Below are 23745 nucleotides of genomic sequence, written 5' to 3'. Positions count from 1 at the left end.
CAGGCCCCTATCTCTAAGTAGACGAGCAGTCACATGAATGTCACATTATTCTGAGAAGAGCTGATTCAGAAAAGGAGAGCAGTGTGATTAAAAGCTTTTATTTATGTACAATAAGAAATTTCTGGCTCCTTGGCAGCGAACATATTTACACATATTTACATGTCAGGGTTTTAAAAACAATAAATCATGTTATAATTTTAATCTGACTTCAGAGCGAAACGCCAAAGCTTTTAACTGCAGTCTGTGGAAAGTTTGTTAGCAGGACGTTTAATTATAAACTTGTAAAACTCACTTTTCTTAATATAAGAAACACACAGACAAATGTACAAGAGGACGTTAGTGTGCAACACACATACAGTCCGCATGGAAGGCAACATTTCATGTTATGACTCTGTGGATGTGCCATTTTCAACATAAACGGGATTTTAAAGTACAGAACGAGAGAGCAGAAGAAAGAACATCTAAAACTCATTAAAATGATGCGTTTTATCATTTTGAATATATGTAAGGTACATCCAGTTCATAATGTAAACCTACAACTAAGAGGTAACAGAATATGTTGACCCTCTGCTTGTGTTGAAAATGTCAAACTCATCTTTTCACATTGACTTGGTCAATTGAGCTTATCTCTTTGAGATAAAGTGCAGCACATAAAGGCCAGATAAACACTTTACATGTGGAGGTTACAAAGTGAAACAGCTAAGTTATACATGAGATCTGTTTAAAAATATTTTAGCTGATCGTATTCAGTATGAAACATTACGCACTGATGACTACACATGACATCTATGCCAGTTTTACTCCTCATCACCGGACTTCCTTTCTTTTCCCTACAGATCACCAATCACATGCTAACAGTGCACTACTGTGTATTAACACAATATTACTGTGCACATCACCTCCATACTGACCGTCTTTTTCACAGGAAGTTCAGACTTGCCCCAAAAACAAACCTCGGAGGAACACACAGAGTTCTTTGGTAAATATGCAGCAAAGAAAAATTCAACTTCAGTAAAATTCTGACATCAACATGTCATTCAACTATTATACTACACATAACAAGAAGATACTTTTTGATTTGACCAATAATTGCAATCCACCTGAAACTGATCCAATTTATAAAACTATAAAAATAGCTCCACACAATCACTCTGCAGCACCAACACTAAAATCTTTAATCTCTGAATAACTCAAGCAGCATTGCGTAACATCGCTGGCCACCGGTGTGATAAAACTGTCTGTGTGACTGTGAGCTAAAGGTTTGATCAGATGACTTACACTGTCACCGGTCTCTCGTCTCAGAGACGCTGGGCTCTATTTGCTTTGTGCTCATTTTTCCAAGTAACTCAGTGTGACTCCTTTAATTAGTAAAATGTGTCCTAAAGACCCCTGAAGAACCGCAGAGAGAGTTCATAGGTCAGGAACATGGTGGAGCTCATCGGGAAGCCTCGGATGGCGTTCACTGATGCTCCCCTGAAGAACACCTGAACATTAAAAAAAAGAGAAAGTTGGAATTAAATATGTTAAACTGTCTACACGCATCTGTTATCATTCCAGATCTTTGGTGCCGTGCTGACAGGAAACACGAGTGAAGGTGAACACAGCCCACAGACCGCAGTGTTACATTGATTTTTCTTTGGGGATGCTGGCCTGTAGTAACCCAACTCACTGACCTCTGTTCACATCAACAGTCCAGTTTACTTTCTCAGAACCTGACCCCTCCTGATTTCTGGACACTGCGATAGCTTGTCTACAGTTTACAACCTTTGACATTATGAACAGCACGGGTCGGACACAAAGATGCAACATTTGCTCGTCTCAGGCCAGGACACCAGCCGTGTGGCAAATGCTGACCTGACATAACCCCACATAAGGTTTTCTGCAGCATGTAGCCAGTTTTATTTTATAAGAGGATATTTTTTTACGACGAGGAGTTTCACTTTTTCATCCTGTACAGGTCTTAGCAAAATTATTAGACCACCACCCAAAGTAAGGTTTGTTGCCACAGCTGCCCTAAACTAACAATACTGATAATTACTGCAATTATCAGCAGTATGAACGGCCTCTTTCATGGAAATGATATTTTTAATCCTAAAATATAATTCTTGTTGTTGTCCATGTTAGGGTCTAGAAATCTCTGGAGGTGCAGGATGAGTGGAAACACCAAAGGGCAACTTTCAGCAGCATCTCTGACATCACTTTTGGTGTTGGCGGTGACAAAGGCAGGTGTAACAGGCCTTTTAAGCCTCGCTGGGGAAGAGGTTTCCTGCCAAGTATCTGAAGAGAATTCTTTCCTTGTAATTTAAATATTTTCAGCAGAAACATTTGAGGAACCAAAAAGTGAACTTCAAACTTCACACATGTGAGAGCATTCAGTCTGCTTATTGGACAGATGTCTGTAGCAGCTATGTGGCCCATTGATGCCCAGGGGGTGTCATGACTTACCCATGTGGAGGTGTGTCATTGAGGCTCAGTTTGGTAAGATGTTTGTAAAATTTCTTTCTTTTTCTTTAAAATAGATATTCATACGATTTCAGGGACAACATGTTGACCCAAGCACACACAACATTCATTCAGGAAGCCCTGAGATCGGTACTACAGTGTCTCTGATGGACAAACTTTGTGCATCTTGGTTGAATTCTTCAGGCAGAAGCTTCAGTGTTCAAGCTGCGGTAACTTGTGTGCTCTGCTGGATCCTCAGATACAAAGCTCACATGGACACAGCTAAGTGTCCAAACACAGCGGGTAGCTGAGTTTGCATTGTGTTTTTGCTGTTTGTGTGGAGCCAGATCGAGGTGCTTAAAAACAGTGTTCTTATAGTTTTGGCTGGTTGAAGTCATTACTCACCTGTACTCCCTCTGTCTTGTAGCTGTGGATGATGCAGTGTAAAATTCCCTTGTACTTCCTCTGCAGCTGAGCATCAGCCTGCATTCGACTCTTTACCACGTCGGTTGGTGTGGCTGTGACCCAGGAAATGGACCCTGAGAAAGAGGAGAGAGCTCTGAACTTCCTGCTGATGTCATGGTGCAAGGACTCTAAACCAGGTGGAAGTCACATATGGAACCAGACAAGGACTAGAGCAAACACATAACAAAATCTCAGACTGTGAAAGTCTCCTCTGATACTGAGATTTTGTCATTTTATTGTGTAGGACCAAAGATCACAGTTCAGCTTCTGGAACCTTTTACTTTCGCCAAAAATGAGGATCTTTAACCTCCTAAGACCCGAACTCTTCCCCAGCATGCATTTTTAATTTCTCTTTGATATTTGGGCATATTGGGGCCCGATGAATGCAAAAACAAAAAATTACCAGATTTTTTTTACCTTATTTTTGTTTTTAAGAAAAATAAGAGCCACATATGAGGATATTTGTTTAAAATTTTGATAGAACAGTAGCAGTATAATGTCCCCGTAAGTGGATATCAGGCCCATGTAGAGCAAAATTGAGTATTTTGGTCTAAATAACCCAAAATGTGATGTCCACATATGTGGACGCCAAGTCCTAGGAGGTTAAATGAGGGTTACAGGGCTCAGCACAAACTTCACATGCTGCATTCAGGCGCTCCTTATAACATCTGTAATAGATTCACTCACACAGCCAGCAGTAAAGAGGAAATGACTTGACATCAGCTGATACACGAGTTTAAGGGTCATTTAGACTTTAAGACGTACAGAACATAATTAAAACATTTACTGTAACTCATTGTTGAAGGTTTGGAGGAAAAATCATCAGGATATTGTCCGAGTTTTAGTTCAACTACGACGGATTCAGGCCTAATGGGAGGCTAAACATGGCAGCATTTCAGATTTATGCCGTCCAGCTGACCGAAGCTCTCGCACTACATTTTTCACTCAGTCAGATGTTCACAGCTGGCTGGTCTGCATGTGGAGCCTGCTTTAACCTCTGAGACCAAACAACCCTGAAACTCCAGCCTCCGACTCCATGCATCCGTTTGCACCAGCCAGAACTTGATTGGCCTCAGATGCGTTTGCTCATATTGATTTCTTGCTATTGCAGTTCTGTGGAACCTACGAATGAACAAAGATAAGGTCACATGTACAGTCTTCGCCAGGTTAATAACAGCCCACGGACGTCATTCAGAGGCCAGTCAGACAAACAGAAACCACCCATAGCTCAGTCTGACCTGCTCGGATCAATACTGGTGTTTATGTACAGAGCAGAAGGTCTGGGACACAGCAGGACAATGATGTGTGTCAGCAGAGGAAAGTAAAGGAAAAATAAAGGTACTGAAAAAACAAAGTTACCTTTAGGTCTGGATTTTATCCTCAAACCCTCTGAACCGAATAATAACAGTGACCTATTTACAGCCAAACTGTTGGAGGCAATGATTCTCCACATTTTTGAGGCCGTTCCAGTTCATACCTTGTTAACAGTGTGAACATTACAGCTTGAACCAAGTTTAAAAAGGACTTCATCACATTTTAGCCTCAGTGTCATGAATTGTTAAAATAAGACACAACCGAAGAGCTGCGACGTTTCATCAATAACTGAATCAGAGGAGAGAGGGCAAAGATAATGTGCAACTTTAGTTTTTTTGGACATTGAATAGATGCTACAGTGACTTAATTATGTAAAAGTATTGATCAATAAGTATCAATAATAGCACTGATCTGACCCCCAACTAAAAATATCTCAGACTTTATGTGTTTTCTGTCATTTTATATAAGAAAAGAAAACTGTGTCAGCTGTTGTTCTACAGTACAGTTTCATCCGAGTCTATCAGTTCATAAAGCTGAAGAAAAAACAAAACAAAAAAACAACAACTGTCAAGAATCGGCTTCTACAACGCTGATAGGATAGAAGGAAAAAAAACAAAAAACAAAAGTAACATACTCAAAGATTTATCACTTAATGGAATTACTGGTTTGTCTGTGCTCTAGTCCCATCTGACAGACCAAGAGTGATTTCTGACCATTGTTCAGAAGTTCTTGATTTCTTGCCAAATTCCTTGTAATTGGGGGTTACTGCTGGCTCTGGTTGTGCAACAGTTTGGTTTAATGCCGACTGGCATCAGCGGAGGCGTTTACTTATATCTTATCAATAATTAACTTTTATTATCTCTGTGAGGTTCTGCCAGTGTAACTGATACAAGTAGAGAAATATAAAGAGGTTTTAGCAAAAATACGAAAGAAGAAAACCTTAAGATCTATTCGCTTTTATTCTCAAATGTTCAGCTGACATCGACCCCCTCTGGTTCATTACTAACAGAAGGACAGCTCTGAAGAACAAGGTTATGTTAAGGTTAAGGCAGACACTTCAGAGTGTGTGAAGGTCTCAAAACATTTTCAAACGTGTTGGACTCTGAAATAAAACCTTAAATAAATAACAAAGGTTTTAATAGCAGGTTTAACTGTGCTCTGACTGTGCACCTAAGGCTCGTCTAATTCTTCTACTGCTGCAGCGCTGCCACATCACATCCAGTCCAGTCAGGCTCACATTGAAACTGCCACTTCAATCAGAAACACGCACTTCATTACCCTCCATGTTAGCACGGACTCAACACGCTGTTCTTCAGGACAGCGTTGCCACACCCCTCGTTAAAGGGTCAGAACTGCTGCATTGACATCACAGGTTAATGTTAGCTACTGTGTGTCCTAACAAAGTCATCAGCTTCCTCCCAAAGACCCAGAATCAGCACTTTGAGTACGGCCAGCTGTCTGTTCACTCCTTTTCTCCTTTGTTGTTAATTTGGTGCACAGTGACCCATCACCCAGCTCAGCGGTGAGTGGACGAGGAAAGAACTTCCACAAATGTTTTCCTGTACATCTGACTCACAGGTCTGTGGCAACAGGCATAAATTTAAATGACGTCTAAAGTCACCAATAACTCAAACAACGCTAATGACACTGAAAATATCAGAGGAAACTTTGTTTTGGTGACATTTACCTGCCAGTCCTCCTGCCAGCCAGATGGAACATGGATGTGGGCTCGAAGTGTTGTCCGGCCTCAGCAGGTCGCAGAAGATGGCGTAAGGGATGAAGTAGAGCGTGTATCCAGGTACGTCCCTCAGGATCATGGCTCCGGCTCCTCTGTACAGGCCCTGGAGGCCCTCGGTCTGCAGGATGCTGCTGATGCAGTGGATGGGCCCTCGGTACAGCTGCTGCTGGCTGGGAATGCTGACGGAGCGCAGACGGATGTTGGTGCCATTCGACATGTTGCCCGCAAGGTGGAGGTTCTCTGTTTAAAAAACAAAAATATATGAGAGTGAAGTCAGTGAGCAGGTTAGTTAGGGATCTGCTTCATCCAGTTTGTTCTCCTCTCCGTGTCCTCGTCTCTGGGAACTTTAAGCAAAGGTGTTTCAACTTCAGGGGATTTTCAGTCTCAGCAGAACGTTTTTCAAACTTTTTTGTTTCTTTCTCACAGTCCAAAAACGTTGGTGTCTGAAACACAGGAAGGTGCTCGAGTCTTTCCATATCACGTGGAAAAGAACCAACCGACAAACACAATACCATTAATATGTAGCAGTCCTTTTACATTAGAGTGAAATGACTTTCTGTTTTAGTGACGGTGATCATACCAAGTATCTGGCTTAGTAAGTCAGTCATGCTAATCGCAATATGTAATGCTGAGTTTACAGTGAAATGGTTTCCTGATCCTGGCTGAACTCACTGACACTTTGCTCCATCATAAAAGAGTCGGCTCTATTCAAAGTCAAGTCCAAAGTATCACTGAGGAAGATGATGAAAGAAATGTAACTAATCCCAGTGACCGGTGGAAGATGTATGAGCCTGCCAAACACTGTAAACATGTAGAAAGCTATAAATGTCTGACTGGAGTCCCTCTGTGCTCGGCTTTATTATTTTATTGTTTAACAGAAAGACGCGGGCCAGAAATCACAAGACCAAGAAACAATATAACGACAGACTTTGTATTCATGCAAGAATGGGTTCCTAACTGTGGAGAAAATTGACATTTAGTCCTTAAATCCATCATTCAAAGGTCCTAAAAATGCTACAAACACAGAAAAATTAGATTTTGTTAGAAAAGAAAAATCTTTGTACACAATATGACAGCACACTTAAAGACCAGGACCCTCTACCAGCACTGCATCGGTGCATATGAGGGATAAAGGGTTAATAAGTAGAACTGAAGGGAAACTGTGTTCTTCTAATGGCTCAGCTCCTCAGATCTCTTTTAGATGAACAGTTACCTCTCTGGCAGCTGTTTATGGCCACTTTCATATTAAACGTTCTTTATTAATATTTACCATATGCTGTCAAACATCCTGCTACACTTATAGATGCTGTAATGTTATTCTGTGTATCAGTGAATATCAGCATGTAGTTATAGAAAAGATGACACGAGCAGAAATGTTTTCTGAAGCATGTTTTGATGTCTGTGTCATCAGGACATATTCATATTGAGTTCTGAGGCTATGTTACCGTGACACTCAGTCTAGATAGATCTTGCTCGATTTAGATAATAAATACAAAAGTAAACTATTTTTAAAAAAAGAAAAAGAAAAAAAAAAAGTACTCCTACTGGCAACAATTCTGCAACCAGCTGGTGAAGTGTGACTATCAAAGACAGCAGCTCGGCGAGAACTTTGTATCCCCAAAAGCTCATGATGTAATAAGAAGGAAACATTGCAGAACAGAAGCTGGAGCTGTGTAAGCATTTCATGTATTAATGTCATCTGATGAACGCCACATGGCAGTTTGTGGCTGGCCGGTAATTAACGAGCAGAAAGGGCACAGCTTAACTCTCTTTGATGCGATCCTTAGTCAACTTGTTCTTTTTGAAATTTTAGAAAAGAACGAGGATTAAAAACAAAGCCATTATTTGAGCTTCCTCTGACAGAGGTGTATTTGGGACAAAGTTGTTACTATATTGACAAGGCTGCTTTTTATCTGGGCGTGTGCTGTCTATGTGCCAAAATCTTAGAGAAGTTAAAAACAGCAAAACTTTTTTTTCAAGGCTAAGATACAAAAACAAAAGGTCCCGACCTGAAAAAAGTGATCCCCACGTTACCTGCTAGAACCATCTGCGTTTGCATTTGCAGTCTGATCTTAACCAAATCCACTGGAGCTCCCAGGCTCACGGACATCAGTCCGGTCAGCATGCTGGCCATGGTCAGGTCCAACATGCTGCAGGGATGCTGCCCGTCACCATAGCGATAATTGCTTATGAGTCTTTGAGTGCTACTGAAGAAGCCAAACACGGCCGAGTTGTAGACCGTGATGCTGGCCAGGGGGAAAGACATGCCCTTAAAGAATCCTGTGACCTGAAAAAGAGTCGAGAGGGAAGCAAGAAGGTCAGCACAACATGTGAAAAAAAACATACATATGCACGGGTGAAAGCAGGAAAAGTGTGGAGGGAACAGTAAAGAACTGTAAGTGAGGCGTTTACACTGATGACATGCACAGAATTAAATACGGGGTGCAGCTGCTGCCAAATAGTATGGAAACCTTTCCTCGGGCCAACCTGAGGAGGCAGTTACAGTCTGGGGAGACATATGCTGGGAATAAAACATAGCTGAATAAATCATGTGACCTCTGAGAGCAGCAGGCCTGTGATTTGTAACGGACACACCGAAAACTTCTTATCATATGACACCCCAAAGAGATAAAACTGATAGATGCAGCTTAAATTCAACCTTTTGCACATATTTAGCCTCACCTAAATGTATTATTTTTCTGTAAAATAAGCTGCTATCATCACTCAGCTGGTTTAAGCTTTTCATGGTGGTGGTAAACAAAAGGTCCAGCTTAAAGCATCCAGCTGGGAAACTGGGTCACAGGAGAAATAAAGTGACTGGGAGCTGTGGAAACAACTTAAAGCGACAGAATGACTGTGGATGTTTGCGTATTGTGCAGTGAGCTGAACGTGGTTTTAGGTCCAATCTATGATGAAATGATTAACTCGATCTTAGGCTCTGAAGGACCACATTTTGTGTCCAGATCCTATAAACCTGTCCTAACCCTGGCTCTGAGGGACTCTGATGTACTGACTGGAGTTGTGTGGAAAAACACTGGGACAGATACAATATATCCAAGTTTCTGATTGCTGCCCAGCATTTGTACTGCCATAGCTTCAGCCAAGTTAAAACACACAACAGAACCAACAAAGCATTTGGTTAAATATACGGTACTGCAGGGTGAATGAAAAGCATATTTTCAAAGCATGTCAGATAACTTATTACCGTTTATACTGTTTGGAGCGATGCAGAAATGGAGGAAAGAGAAGAAGTTTGAATGTTTACCGTTTCCTTCCTGTAGATGGTGAGGATGCAGTGCAGAGTGTTTTTGTAGCAATTCCCTGCCTGGAGCCGAGTCTGAAACAGTGCCACTGACTTTATTCAAACAAGCAATTTCCATATGAGGAATAAATAAAGTTGATTTGGGGGGTTTTTTCCCCCCGAATGTGAAACATAGGTTTTCAGATTTCTTATTTTGGAGTTTGTTGGACAAAAATATTCAGGCTTTTCACCTTGGAGTCATTGCACACATCTCTGACTGAAGACAGTTCATAACACTCACACTGGTTTTGAGCACATTCAGATCATTTCTGATAAATGCTTCCTTCCTTAGCTGCTACACATACTAAATTCTTTTTGGCAAAAAAAATATGTGACATCAAAACATCAATTCAATTATAATTATAGGGAAGAAACTGACTCTGTGTGTCATACAAACACAGATCCTGATTTGTAGGATGGATAAGGACGTAAATAAAAAAAAGAATGGCCCAAAAGAATGTGCAACAGAGTGTATATGACTTGATGAGCTGCAGGCTTGTTCATTTTTATAACAGCTATAACACAAAAGTGGAGGAATGCTACAGTAAAATGATTCCAGAGGTGTGACATACCTTTACTGTATCCAGCGGATGGCCAACAACCACACTGGAAGCTCCTGCAGCCAAAACAGAAAGAAAAGAGGAATGAAGCACAAAATGCCAGAGAGAGAAAAACAGACAACTTTCCACAAAAATCTCAAGAGTTTTACTCATAACCAACATGCTGAAAGGCAACGTGTCTCAGCCAAAAACTAAAGCGTCTTAAACTGTTTTTACTACAGGACATCAGACCTGCATGTTTGCAGTCAGGGCTTAAAGTTTACTTCAAATGAGCAGCCATCACAGGGGGGAACGCGAGCTACTGTGTGTGTGCATGAGTGGGTATCAAACACACACAACATACATGCCACAGGATCTCGCTCAGTTGTTGCCCAGATAAGAACCAGGAGTGCATATGTCCTGTTGACCATGTTAGTATTCAGTGACTTCATAAAGTTACAAGAAGTGCGGGGAAAACTGGTACTGCATAGTACTGCAGTATTTTGTGTGGCGATATTGTATCGATGCAAGGACACCAAATATCAAATAAAAAAAACAAGAGGGTTTGCCGCACGCACCGCCATCAGGAAGCAGAGCAAACATCAAAACCATCCACACACAGCTTGATGAAGGTACCTCATGATTATTCCACCTTCTGTGACCAACTGGAGTGTGGAGACTAAATAATTACCCACAGCTTGAAGGTGTTGCACACTGAGCAAGACTTGGATCACATGGTGACGGCACAGGTGGGCCGATAGAAGCAAACCTTTCTGCAAACAGTCACAGTCTGACTGGATTTTTAAAGGTTTTTAAATAACTTCTGTCTAATTTATGAATGCAAACAGACTGACAGCATGCTGCCACCAATCTGAAAGAGTCTTTATCATCGAGCACAACTTCAGGGGACTAGACTCAACTGGCTGCCAGCTGCTGGTATTCTGGTTATACTGCTACAGAACTGGAAGGTTGGTCGACATATTGCAAAGATTAAAAATCACAGTGATTTCATATTGAATTAGTGCTGTGTTAGCAGTGTAACCCAGCAAAATTTATATATATTTTTTAAAAAAAACGTCAGTTCACCTTTGCTGTGAAGGCAGTGAAACACAAAGTGAAGCTGCAAATGAGGCCGGACATGTTTCTTAACATTTTATAACATTCAGGGAAATCTGTGAGATACTCTTTAATGTCTATTTCTAGCTTTCTATTCTTCTTCTTTTTTTTTTTTTAATTTAAATTTAATTGCATTTTTCAAAGCAGCCAAAAAACGTGAAATCTTGGTGATGACAGAAAAATGCAATGCGCCCCTGGACACTGTAGTTTAAAATCAGATTAGAAGTCCTGCACTTGAACCAAACTTTTGGGGTTTTTCTGAGCTCATCATCGGCCTCCAAAAAGCTTTTATTGATAGGATCACTGCTATTGCTTCAGCTGAACATTTGGAGAAAAGAAGTAGGTCTACATAGATTTCCGGCATCAGCTCGTTGTGTAATCTTTTCTTTGTGACTGCAAAAGCTCCACGGCTGTGACTCTGACATCATAATAATGCAATGTCCAACTGGCAGCATGGCTTCACATTGCAAAATAAAGCTTATCAAAATTAATTAATAAGCCCAGAGACTGTCTTAGCTTTTCAGCTGGAGCTAGTTCCCATCCAAACCAGACTTGCTGAATATTAACAATGTCAGGCTTTTTCTGTGTTTTGTATTACAGCTGGGATTTAGAATATCACTATATGACAGCTTAAACATAATGTGTTTTTGCAGGGCTTTGTGCTTTTTTGTTTTACATCTTTTTATGATTTCAGTTTCATAGAATAATTAAAATAAAGCCCCTAGCGGCTAGCCCTGACACAGCACGCATTAAGCTTGGAAAAAGCGATTTTTTTGTCCTTAGAATAAAAACGTGCGCAGACTGAATCCTGTAGACTGACCGAGGGGAGAGAGCATTCAGCGAGCAGCTTTCCGAGTAAACGGAGGCGGTGAGCCTGCGTTGCAGTGACACTGTGGGAACATGAGGGGTTCGGGTGGGGGTGGGAGTCTGCGCAGAGCCTCCACTGTTTATCTGGATGAGGATGCACGCGGAGCTCATGACGTTTTTTCCCCTGATAAACGTGTTTTTACAGTACAACAACGGAGGATTGTGCGTATCTGTGGAGCTCTGTGTGAAGCTCACTGGACCCAAACAAACGCGCTGTTGAGCCTCCCTCCACCTCCCACCCATGCCATCTTCAGTTCGCCCCCACACACCCCACAAAGATCCACTGAAAACACGCATTGACGGAGTGTCTGACTGAGGAACTCACCTGCAATCCATCCTGCGATGAAATCATCCACGCGGAAACTTTTGGAGGTCTGCATCTTCCACTCGGAGCTGCTCTGCGCGCCCCACGCCAGTAATCTCACAGTCTGCGCGCTCTCCACGGGACAGAACACTTACTGCTGCCGGCGGCTCCCGCTGATCACGTATCGGCCCAAACTTTTTTCACAAGAAGGGAAAAAAACGGCTTATAGAAGGTAACTCCGGGAGTTGTCACTAGCAACCAATCAGAGCAAAGCCTGAATCTGTGAGGCCGTTCTGCTGGCCAATCAGGAGTGAGCTATCCAAAGCTATGCGGCCTATAGAGAGGCCGGGATGGAAATGAGCCATGAGGAAAGCTGAGCAGAAAAACAGATACTGCTGCACACTTTGACCTTTCTCCTACTTCACTTCAGCCTGCCCAATAAGAGTAAAACTCTTAAAAACCGACAAGAAAAAGTAACTTCCTGTATGTGCTGTAAAATGATCATCATGGATGTAATTAAAGCAGCTTGTGCTTATATTGATCTTCTATACACTTCATATATATGAATGGTGGAGTGTGATCAGTGACACAGCTGTGAAACAGAGCTGCACTCAAACAGACTGAGCTGGATAAAAATTGTCTGCTGAAGGGAAAAGTAAAAAAAAAAAAAAACTATAATAAAGAGAACATCACAGAAGGTGTTTGATGAAGATCTGATTTCTTTAAAAACAAGAAGGGTTACAACAGGGGTGGGAAATTCCAGCCCTCAAGGGCCGGTGACGTGCAGGTTTTAGATCACCCTGGTTCAACACACCTGAATCAAATAATTAGTTCATTACAAGACCTTTGGAGAACTTTAAGACATGTTGAGGAGGTAATTTGGCCATTTAAATGAGCGGTGCTGGATCAAGGACACATCTAAAACCTGCAGGACACCGGCCATTTGAGGCCTGGAGTTTCCCCACCCCTGGGTTACAAATTGAAGACTGCAGTTACACAAACTGCTTATAAATATGATTTCAGTTTTATTTTTGTGGCATCAACAACAGTCACCTCGATGAACTTTATACTATAAGGTAAGGATCCTCAAATCATATAACAATACATTGACCTCAAGACGTCACATGATACGGTGGGGCTAGGTTTCACAGCAGGCTCATCCTTGGCTGATTGTGACCAGTGCTGGGGAGTAACGGAATACATGTACCGCTGTTACGTATTTAAAATACAAAATATGAATAACTGTATTCCGTTACAGTTACCATTTAAAAAGGTGGTATTCAGAACACAGTTACTTTGTTGAAATAAATAGATTACTCGGCGGTCTTTTCCTGTTTGTCCTATGTTAGGCTGTGCCCTCTCTATTTTTGATAATTCCACGCCGGTGGAAACCTAAACAAAACGCGCATTAAGTGGGTCTAATGCCTGGGTCTCAGTCTCGCGGCCCATGTCACCTCTATTTGTAGCCCACAAAATGACATGAAGAAATATTAAAAAAAAATATTCACAAAAATAATTTAATAAGAAGGTAATAGGCAGAATGCTACAGGCATAGCCCTAAAGAATGTAGCCTCATAGGCAGTGTAGTCCGTGCTGCATGGAGAATGGACTGCCGTACCCGTTACGTGTCTGTGAGCGCAAGGAGAGAGAAAAAGGACAGTGGAAAAGTACGAGTTGTCACCGGGCCTGACGCGCCCAGTTGTAAGTAAGCTATTAAGACTCGATGGACTGTACAGTTTGCTCGTGTTTTCCTCCGAAACAATAAGTTCAGTTGGAGCAGCCTTTCAACGCCTCTCTCTGTCTCTCGCTAGCAAATTTGACCCAGACAACAAAGTAAAGCTAGTTTTCAGCTACAACCCGACGTATTAGCTAGAGGTCACTTTACGGTTTTACGCCTTTACGGTTTGGAGCAGTGGACCTGTTTTATATACGCGCGGAATAGTTTTCTATACGAGATCGCTGCAAAAAGTGCAGCCTCCACCCTACTGTTGCTCATTTTATATTAAAATTTAAAACTCTAGTTGGCATTGGTATGGCAAGTAACCTTCAGTAATAGTAATAAATCACACAGCAATAGTACATTCATGTAGTTGTAAAAAGCATGATAATATATTAAGTAATCCAAAGTATTCACAATACGTTACTCTCACTTAGTAACGCAACGGAATACCTTGCAAAATACATTTTGGGGCATGTATTCTGTAATCTGTAGTGGAATAAATTTTAAAAGTAACCTTCCCAACACTGATTGTGACCTACACCCGTTTTCACACCTTGGCTTGTGTGATTAAGTAAAGGATCAACAGGGGTTCATGACCCCCTTGGGGGACACTACGACTTAAATCTGGGACTCTCCACCATTTGACCTTAGAACTGAAGAAGCTTCTCAAATGAGAGGTGAAACGTCTTCAAGCAAGTTCTTTTGACAACAACACAGAGCTATTCAAAAGGTGCAATGCTGAATGCACAACGTATTAAAAAAACGGACTTATATCGCATAGGCCACAAAACATCTCAGTTCAGACAAAAGTGAAAATGTATTCGGCCCTGAAAATCTTAGAAATATGGTATCTAACCAGATGCTTAATCCAGATGATAGCTTGACCTCCAGCAACACTGTGAGGAACCTCAGAGTCCTTTCTGAGCAGGATATGTCAAATCAAATCAAATCAAATCACTTTTATTGTCACATCACATGTGCAGGTACATTGGTACAGCACATGTGAGTGAAATTCTTGTGTGCGAGCTTCACAAGCAACAGAGTTGTGCAAAATACAATAATGTAAACAAGCAAAATACAAGAATGGCTACATCTGAAACTAATAAATATATGTACAATATATAATAGTATATGCATTTCTGGATGTGTATACTAAATATTTTTCTACGTGTGTGTGTGTGTGTGTGTGTGTGTGTACACATATTTTACAAATTAAATAGAGTAAACAATAAATAAAATATATAAAATAAATAAAATAAAATATACAGAGTGAGACATGTGCAAAACAGTGGCATTACTGTACAGTATGGAGTGCATAATGTTAAAGTTCCAGTAGTGAAGCTGAGGTGTCTATGACGTGTTCAGCAGTCTGATGGCCTGATGGAAAAAGCCGTCTCTCAGTCTGCTGGTTCGGGACCGGATGCTGCAGAACCTCCTTCCTGATGGAAGCAGTCTGAACAGTTTATGGCTGGGGTGACTGGAGTCCTTGATGATCCTCCCCGCTTTCCTCAGGCACCGCTTCCTGTAGATGTCTTGGAGGGAGGGAAGCTCACCTCCAATTATCCGTTCAGAGCACTGCACTACTCGCTGGAGAGCTTTGCAGTTGTAGGCGGTGCTGTTGCCATACCAGGTGGTGATGCATCCAGTGAGGATGCTCTCAATGGCACAGTGATAGAAGGTCCTGAGGATGCGGGGGCTCATGCCGAATCTTTTCAGTCTCCTGAGAAAGAAGAGGCGCTGCTGCGCCTTCTTCACTGTTTTGTTTGTGTGTACTGACCACGTAAGATCCTCAGCCAGGTGTACGCCAAGGAACCGGAAGCTGCTCACTCTCTCCACATGTCCTTCAATGCACATATTAAACAAATATGTAGGACTGCTTTCTTCTATTTGTGCGATATCTCTGAAATGAGAAACATCCTGTGTCATAGTGATGCTGAAAAACTAGTTCATGCATTTAGTACTACTTTACAGTATTCCAGCGTTTACATGATAATGGCCATCTCTGAATTGAGGAGAAGGGAAATCTGTCACGATCTTACAATGCTGTGATTATAGCCAGCTCTCTGTGAATGTTATTCATGGTTGCTAATCAATGGTCACAACAATTTGCATATTAATGACCATGAAACTTGACCTTTAGTCATGGTGCTGGTGTCAGCCGTTATGCAGAAGCATTGTTTATAAGGTTGGGGAAACCTGCAGTCAGCTGAGACTGATGAAGTCACTCAGATGTTTCTTCCACTGAAAATCCAACATCCAGATGAGCAGAAACAACTTCCTGTGTATTGTAACTCACTGTTTTAAGGTCGCTCCCATATTATCTCCCATATTAGGTTTTTTTCATTGGTTCCTTGCTACATTCAGAACTGAGTTCAAAATCCTTCTCCTATAATTCAGAATCCTGAATTATCCTAACAGAGCTCTTCACTCTCGCACTGCAGGCCTACTTGTTGTTCCCAGAGTATTTAAAAGTAGAACGGGAGGCAGAGCCTTCAGTTTTCAGGCCCCTCTTCTGTGGAACCAGCTTCCAGTTTGGATTCAGGAGACATAAACTATCTCTACTTTTAAGAATAGGCTTCAAACTTTCCTTTTTGATAGTTAGGGCTGGATTATGTGAACTCAAACCACCTCTATGTTAAGCAGGTTCAGGCTGCTGGGTGATCTCCTTTGGCTGCTCTTCTCTGTATCACTCCTACTGGAGATATATGGCAAAACTGCACGGCATTATTGTTGTGTCCTCTGTCTCCTGTATCTTTCTGCACTTCAGCTGCATGGAAAAGGAAACTTTTCATCTGTTGTCTTGTAAAAGGTCTTTTTAAGTTAACTCAAGTTAATTATTAGTTCCCAGGGCTTTTGTCCTTTGCTTTTGACCTTCCTTGTAATTATTAAGAAGGAAACAGGGTGGCAGCTCGGAATCATCTCCACTTTTCAGCTCACTGTTTTGGTGAAAAACAACATTTCAGGCACCAGATGTGAGTTACTGGGACAAAAGTGGAGCTTTGTTTCTATTTTATAACAGAAGCTGATATCAACGTTGTATCGATCCTTCTTATTTTGTCAAAATCCTGCAATATTTTTCAACAACAGCTGGAAATAAACTCAGACAACAAAAAAGAGATGTTAGATATTAAATAATCATATGAAAACTTTGAACACAAAAACCAACAACAAAGTGCTACAAAAACACATCAACTTCAGTCTGTCACAAAAATGTAAATTACTGAGGAAACATTCTTGTGCATTATACAAGTGTAACACTGAGCACAGCATTCATACTCTGTCCTTTAATTTAAGGATCCAAATGAGAAGACATCTAAACTTTATGTGCTTAAACTCTGTGCTGTGCTGGGAGTGAACACACAAATATAATTTAGCCTCAAAGAAAAAAGAAAAAGATAAAACAGAAACCAGCTGAACGTAAACTGGATGTGAAGGGGTTAAATCATTTGTAAACACACGTACTTCCCCTGAAATCACATGACCTTATGTCTTTGTGGTGAACACTCCCCCCTTTCCTCCTGCACCTCCACATGTGCTCCACCCTGCGATAAGACACTGATAACAGAGACACAGCGCTTTCGTACTTTATGGAAAATTACCAGAAAACACAAGTGAGTCAAGTTTGACCGACAAAGGTTTAAAAAAAAAACAACAACCAGCAAAGAGCAGCTCCTCTATTTCCCTCCTCCTCTTCAGCTTTCCCTGAAATGAAAAAACATACATGAGCTCAGTGCTGATTGATTAATGTTCATCTGTAAAAATAAAGCGAACATCATTTAGAAAATATTCCTAAAGTTGAGAAACTCAAAACAACAAGGCAACCATTGATTCTGATATGTTGAAGTTATTATTGAGGCTTTTAATTTGACAGGATCTCAGATGTTTTTGGTTCGATTCCAGGAGGGAACTTAAAGTGGATAATCAGGCCGGATCAGGGACTACATCCACTGTGATACCAGGGCCAAATAAAATATACAGATCTACCTGCTTGGGAAATAATAAGGAACAAAGAAGCAGCCAAGAGGCCCGTTGACTTATCCAAAAAATAAATAAAACAAAAACAAAACAGTGTGTTTGTTTCTCCTGTCACTCTTTTACTACAGATTGAGGCAAGCATTACATCATTTCACATAAAAGTCAGTCTGAAAAGCCCAAACATTTATCTCCAGAGTTGTATTATTAGGACAGATTTTGATACAATGACAGTTTTGGTTTGTTAACTTAGAAAAGTGAGTAAAATGAAAGACACTGCCCCAAGTGAGGGGAGAGGAGGGCTGAGAGAGAACGAAGTGGCTGATTCTTTTATCCCACCCTTACATATAGACACAAGCTCTGCGTGGTGTCTGAACGAATGAGATAGAAGATAGGAGTGTCAGAAAAGAGCTTCCTCAAAGGTGGGTGGGTTCAACCTCAGAGCCCCATTATGGTTCGTTGCAAACAGCAGACATCAACATTTCTCTCTGAGGCCGTGGGTACCTGCTCATGAATGATGGGTGTCACTGCTCAGACAAACCTTCATATCAGCGCTGGTAGAGGAGGAGAACTGTCCTCCAGGAAGTCACATCTCCCAGCTGTTGCAGCATCTCTCTTTGTAGAATCTGAGTCTGAACTTCTGCACTGATAGATCATTGAAGCAGCAGTAAAAAAAAAAAAAAAACCCCTCAGATTTTTAAGCTGGTTAGGAAGGTAGCAGGTGTACACCTGTTGGGTTATAAACTGGAGAGATGCATTATTGGCGAAGTTACACCAAAGTGCAGTTCTCGGTTGTTTGTGAGGATGACAATAATGAGCCCTTCAGTTTTTCCTTCCCACTGTTGACAAAGTGCTTGCTCATAGGGGGGTCATATGATTGTTGGGTTTTTCTCTGTATGTATTATTGTGGGGGCTACCTTACAATATAAAGCACCTTGAGGCAACTGGTGTTGTGATTTGCCGCTGTATAAATAACATTGAATTCAATTGAATTGGATGGATGGATGAAAAACCTCTGGAGTTCCTGTGTATCCACAAGTACATGCTATTGGCCAGTGTGAGGTATTGTCTCATATATCTTAAATGAGTGACTGGTAAACTTTCATTGGCAGCAGAAACACAGAATGAATTATTTGAACCATATTTCACAGGTTTGAATGAATGCCATCCAGGCCAGCTGTCACAGAAAGATGAAAACTTTTTTGGCTGTTTTGTTGAAGCTGCAATTATTCCAGTAGATATTATCTGGACAAGTGGCTCAAAAACTTTCCATTGCCTGAGGGTAATGCTGTGCAGGGGAGGGTGAAGAAAAACATTAACCGCACAGTCTTAAAAATAGTTTTTTAATAAAAAATAGTTCATGTGTTCATTGTGATGAAGAGAACAAAGTGCAATTCTCAGTGTGTCTACACAAAGTGATCACTTCATTTTTACATTTCTTCACTGTGAAAGTTGAGAAATTCTATGACTCACAAACAACTTTGTCACATTTACCAGAGGTTGGACTCAAACAGCTAACCCAGAGACCGACAGCAGTTTTAAAAGGTTTATTCACAGGAACTCGAAACTCAGTACTGCTGGGAATGGCAAAAGGAATTTATGCAGATATGTTTCCCTGAATACAGAAGCTCAGCGATAGAAAACAGGTTTTAGACTTCACCACAATTATTCTCGAAACCTATTGTATGAATTCTTTTTTTGAAAAATAAAGGTTTCATAAAGTAAAAGTGTCTCCCTCTATCAGAACATAGAAAAAAGGAGATGTACAGAACAAATTAAAGTGACATGCTATTTTCCAATTTAATACATTTTTGGAAGGAATCAAACTACAAATGACCAAATTACAAAACGTTAAATTCCTTCTGTATTAGCTGGACTGATAATATGGACCTGGTAAAGGTGGACTGGTCACCAGGAAGATGGTCAGGCAGATAGAAAATGTGGTGTGTGTGTGTGTGCATGTTTAGACATCTTTGTGAGGACAGAAAATTGGCATGCCTCTCTACTTATGAGGACCAAATGCCCGTCCCCACAAGTTTAAGGCATTTTTTTGAGGCTCAAAATGTGGTTTTAGTGTCAGGATTACACTTAGGTTATGGTTAAGTTTAGGCTGAGGGTTAGGCATTCATTTTTGATGGTTAGGGCTATGGAAAGTATTATGTCAATTAGATGTCCTCACTAAGATATGAAAATATGTGTGTGTGTGTGTGTGTGTTACACTAAAAACCGTAGATTGTGTCACAGCATCATGTGACTTCCAGAGATTATAATAGATGATCTAATCCACTGAATCTTTTTCTTATATCATAGTTCTTCCAATCAAATGTATGGCGCTCAACACTGCTGCATCCAGGTTAATCACATCAGCGTGAGCCAACCTGGTAACCGGTACAAACACTCTGATTTGGCTCAAAAATATTTACTTCCACAAAGTCTGAACAGGAACAAAACCGCTGAAGTGTTTGAGTTATATAAGTGATAACTGGTCATTCTCTTAAATTTAGACTAAACAATGACTGGCTCGATGAGCGAGGTGGTGACATGATAGTAAACATCAGCAAGTCACGGCCTATATAATAGAAAAGAAAAATATGTGAAAAATGTACCTGCCTCCTGCTGACACTAGAGGGCAGAATAACTTCATCTTTGAGTTTCAGGGAGGCCCGTTAATTATCCTTCTGTTTTACCTCTTCAATGTCATGTTTTCAATTACGGATGACCTTTTCCGCCTCCCGTAGTAGCATTCTTGCGACAGAACATGTGATTCCAGAGGAATTCCTAAAGTGATCCAGTAAATAAAGTAATGCTAATACACATCATGACTCATGGAGTCCTGAAGAAGCAGCATGGGTTTAAAAGCACACTGCCTGTAAACTCATGTTGGTATAGAAATGTCCTTATTGGAAGAAATGTGAAGAAATTTATCCATGCTTACTGCATAGACATGCATTGCCTAATAACGCTTAATAATTGACATTATTTCAAATAAAAGCAGTATTAAAATGCTTTTTGTTTTTGTTCCTTTCTCTATTTATGCAGAAGCTAGTTTTATAACATGCACATACCTACAGTATAGAAGCTTGGTTCAGTTATTAAAACAACAAAAATGTGGTCAACAAGTCAAAACTTTGGGTTATTATCTCAAAATCTCAATTTAGCAGTTGAATTTTTCTGTTATATTCTCAAAAATGTAAAGTAAATGTAAAGTGAGTAAATAAGTCAACGTTTTTAAGAAAATAAAGCTTTAGATTTTAGTTTAGTCACTGAAATGTAATCAATACCTTTTCCATAAAGTAATACTTTCATTTCTCACATTTAGTTCCGTTGTGCTTGAATGTGTGTATGAGGACCCTGCTGATAGCTTTAGTGCAATCAGTGCTGGGGAGTAATGGAATACATGTAGAGGCGTTACGTATTTAAAATACAAAATATGAGTAACTGTATTCTGTTATAGTTGCTGTTTAAAAAGCTGGTATTCAGAATACAGTTACTTTGTTGAAATAAATGGATTCATATGTTTCATATGTTATGCTATCCCCTCTCTAGCCTCTCTCTAATTTTGGTAATTCCATGCAGGTGTAAACCCCAAAAAAACCACACAATAAGAGGCTCTAATGTAAGCGTCCTGTTAATGTTGTTGGTGTCAGTTACACCACGGACCCGGGGCCAGCACAACAGAGCTAGCAGGAATGCATTTCTTACTTGGAAAATCAGAAACCACTTCACATTTAAAGAAGAAAGGGATGAAATCTGAGCAACCAAGCTGCTCTCTCAAAAGACTCCAACCTAAAGAAACATTTGGAAGTAAGTTCATTTTTAAAAACTAACGTTAGCCTGCTGCAGCTACCTTGTTGTACTTGTGGTAGCTTACCTGGGTTATCTGCCACTTGAGTATCTTCGATGTGCTATTGCTGTGTGATTTATTACTATTACTGAAGGCTGCATTACAACCTGCTAGCTGCTGTTCTGAAAGCAGACAGAAAGAACGAGCTCACTACAAAAAGTGCAGCCTTACCTAATGTCCACCCTACTGTTACTCATTTTATATTAAGATTTTAAAATCTAGTTGGTATTGTTTTCAGAACTGCACATGATTATTTGCAGCTAGCACGTTGTTAATGTTATCCATTAAGTCTAACAGTCTATGAACTAACAATGTTAGCTCGGTGGCGAGTAGCCTTCAGTAATAGTAATAAATCACACAGAAATAGTACATTTATGTAGTTGTAAAAAGCATGACAATATATCAAGTAATTCAAAGTACTCAGAATACATTACTCACATTGAGTAACTTAATGGAATACGTTACAAAATACATTTGGGGCATGTATTCTGTAATCTGTAGTGGAATACATTTTAAAAGTAACCTTCCCAACACTGAGTGCAATATGCTGTGAGCTCTAATCTACAACTTTTACGACTCCCGACTGTTTATGAACCCTGGATGTAATTCATGGCATGGTAATGTGAACAAACTCATTCTTTGAGCAGGGTTACACACTGCTTTTAATGTCCTTTCATGGCTACTTAATTCACTGGATGATATAACACTTTCTTTGTAGAAAATATGAACCCCTGATGGCATTTATAGAACAAAATTAAATTTGACTTTGAGCCTAAATAAATTCAATCCTGACTCTTCTATGTCCCTCCTGTCTGAGCGGTCCGGCTGAAACAGGAAAAAGGCTCTTTTCATGAATTCTATTAACGTGTGGGTGGTTTTCAGACTCTGCAGACCGGAACCTAAAATGAGGTGCAGTCTCATTGCCGTGAGACTCCTAAATGACATGGACTGAAATATGGTTTAATGAGCCCAAGTCCTGAGGCGACAGAGTAAATTTTTTATTTGAGGCTCAGACTGTGAGACATTAAAAATATATAGAAAGGAGGTAATTATTCCTCAAAACAGGGGAATGAAAACAGAGAAAGAGGTGGGAAAATGCAAAGAAAAAAAGGGAAAACGCTCAGCAGGAAATTAAAATCAGATAATCAACACTAAAGATTTCACACGGATGCCCCCCAGAGGCGTCAGTGTGCACTACACCTCACAGATACAAACGGTTTAACGAGTCACACATGCTGACATATGAAGAGGTCTGATGGGGCTGAATGGGAATGTTTCCCTAGATTTGCAGTTGGCAGCTTGTTTCTACACCCTGGTGGTAAAAATAACCTTCATCTGCTGGTGTCTTCCATGTGTACCACAGTGACTTGGAGGATGTAGAAGTTTCCCTGTAGGCATAAAAGGAGTTGCTACATAAGTTAGGTCCTAAATTTCCTGCAGAAATCTAAGTCAAGCTTTAGATTTACACGTCAAGGAAACTCAACATGCTGCTGTGTTTTCTACATTTCTAAATATTTTATTATCAAAGGAATATAGTAGAAACTGAGGCAGCTGTGCTGCAACGCATGTCTTTCAGCTCATCACAGAAAAGACAACGGAACAAGACATAAGACTCATTTTCCATCTCCATCATACAAAGACTGCTAATCACATCCATTATGCAGCTGATCACAGTGAACCTGTTTGCACACAAACTTCTCTGATGAGCATTTAATATCACGCTGACCTTTCAAGTCCGGTTGAATGCGGAGATGCATTTCTTACTTTGAGATTGGACTGTTGTGATTCCTCATTGTCCTCCCTGAAACCCCCTCAGTTGATCCAAAACTCAGCAGTGACGCAGTAACAAGGAGAGATATTTAATGGTTTTCTCCAAATAAACTCCTTAAAAAATTATTTATACACAAACACATCATTGTATGCACAGTATTCATGAATTAGATAAAGTACAACAATTAGAAAAAATTCTGATAAAAGAAAAACAGAAGTACAACTTTTCATTTGCAGCTTGTAAAGATGGAGCACATCTGTGAAGCTTTTGGGCATTTTCTTTTATTTGTAAGCATTTTAATATTACGTAAAATTAATAATAATAATATTAATCATGCAGCAAACTACATGTA

At 40.4% G+C, this 23745-nt stretch overlaps 1 protein-coding gene across 1 annotated transcript; it reads right to left on the bottom strand.

The window, feature by feature from the left end:
- Positions 1-497: 497 nt before the first annotated feature.
- On the bottom strand, positions 498-12299 carry slc25a48 (solute carrier family 25 member 48). Its single transcript, XM_040043107.1, has 7 exons — positions 12108-12299; positions 9833-9876; positions 9225-9296; positions 7994-8246; positions 5909-6199; positions 2848-2981; positions 498-1484 (listed from the first exon to the last, which is right to left on the bottom strand). Exons 1-7 carry the CDS (start codon positions 12160-12162, stop codon positions 1380-1382), a joined length of 954 nt encoding a protein of 317 aa, XP_039899041.1. The 5' UTR covers positions 12163-12299; the 3' UTR covers positions 498-1379.
- Between the last annotated feature and the right edge of the window lie 11446 nt (positions 12300-23745).

Source organism: Simochromis diagramma, unplaced genomic scaffold (genome assembly GCF_900408965.1).
Source record: "Simochromis diagramma unplaced genomic scaffold, fSimDia1.1 OVJJ01000433.1, whole genome shotgun sequence".
Lineage (NCBI taxonomy): Eukaryota > Metazoa > Chordata > Actinopteri > Cichliformes > Cichlidae > Simochromis > Simochromis diagramma.
The sequence above is the reverse complement of the archived record's forward strand: the minus strand, read 5'-3'. Positions and strand labels throughout refer to the sequence as shown.

Coding starts and splice junctions, on each gene's coding strand:
- slc25a48 (XM_040043107.1), bottom strand. CDS start 12,162: ATGCAGACCTCCAAAAGTTTCCGCGTGGATGATTTCATCGCAGGATGG. Junction 9,877..12,107: donor CATCGCAGGATGGATTGCAG/GTGAGTTCCTCA, acceptor TTTTGGCTGCAG/GAGCTTCCAGTGTGGTTGTT. Junction 9,297..9,832: donor ATCCGCTGGATACAGTAAAG/GTATGTCACACC, acceptor GCACTGTTTCAG/ACTCGGCTCCAGGCAGGGAA.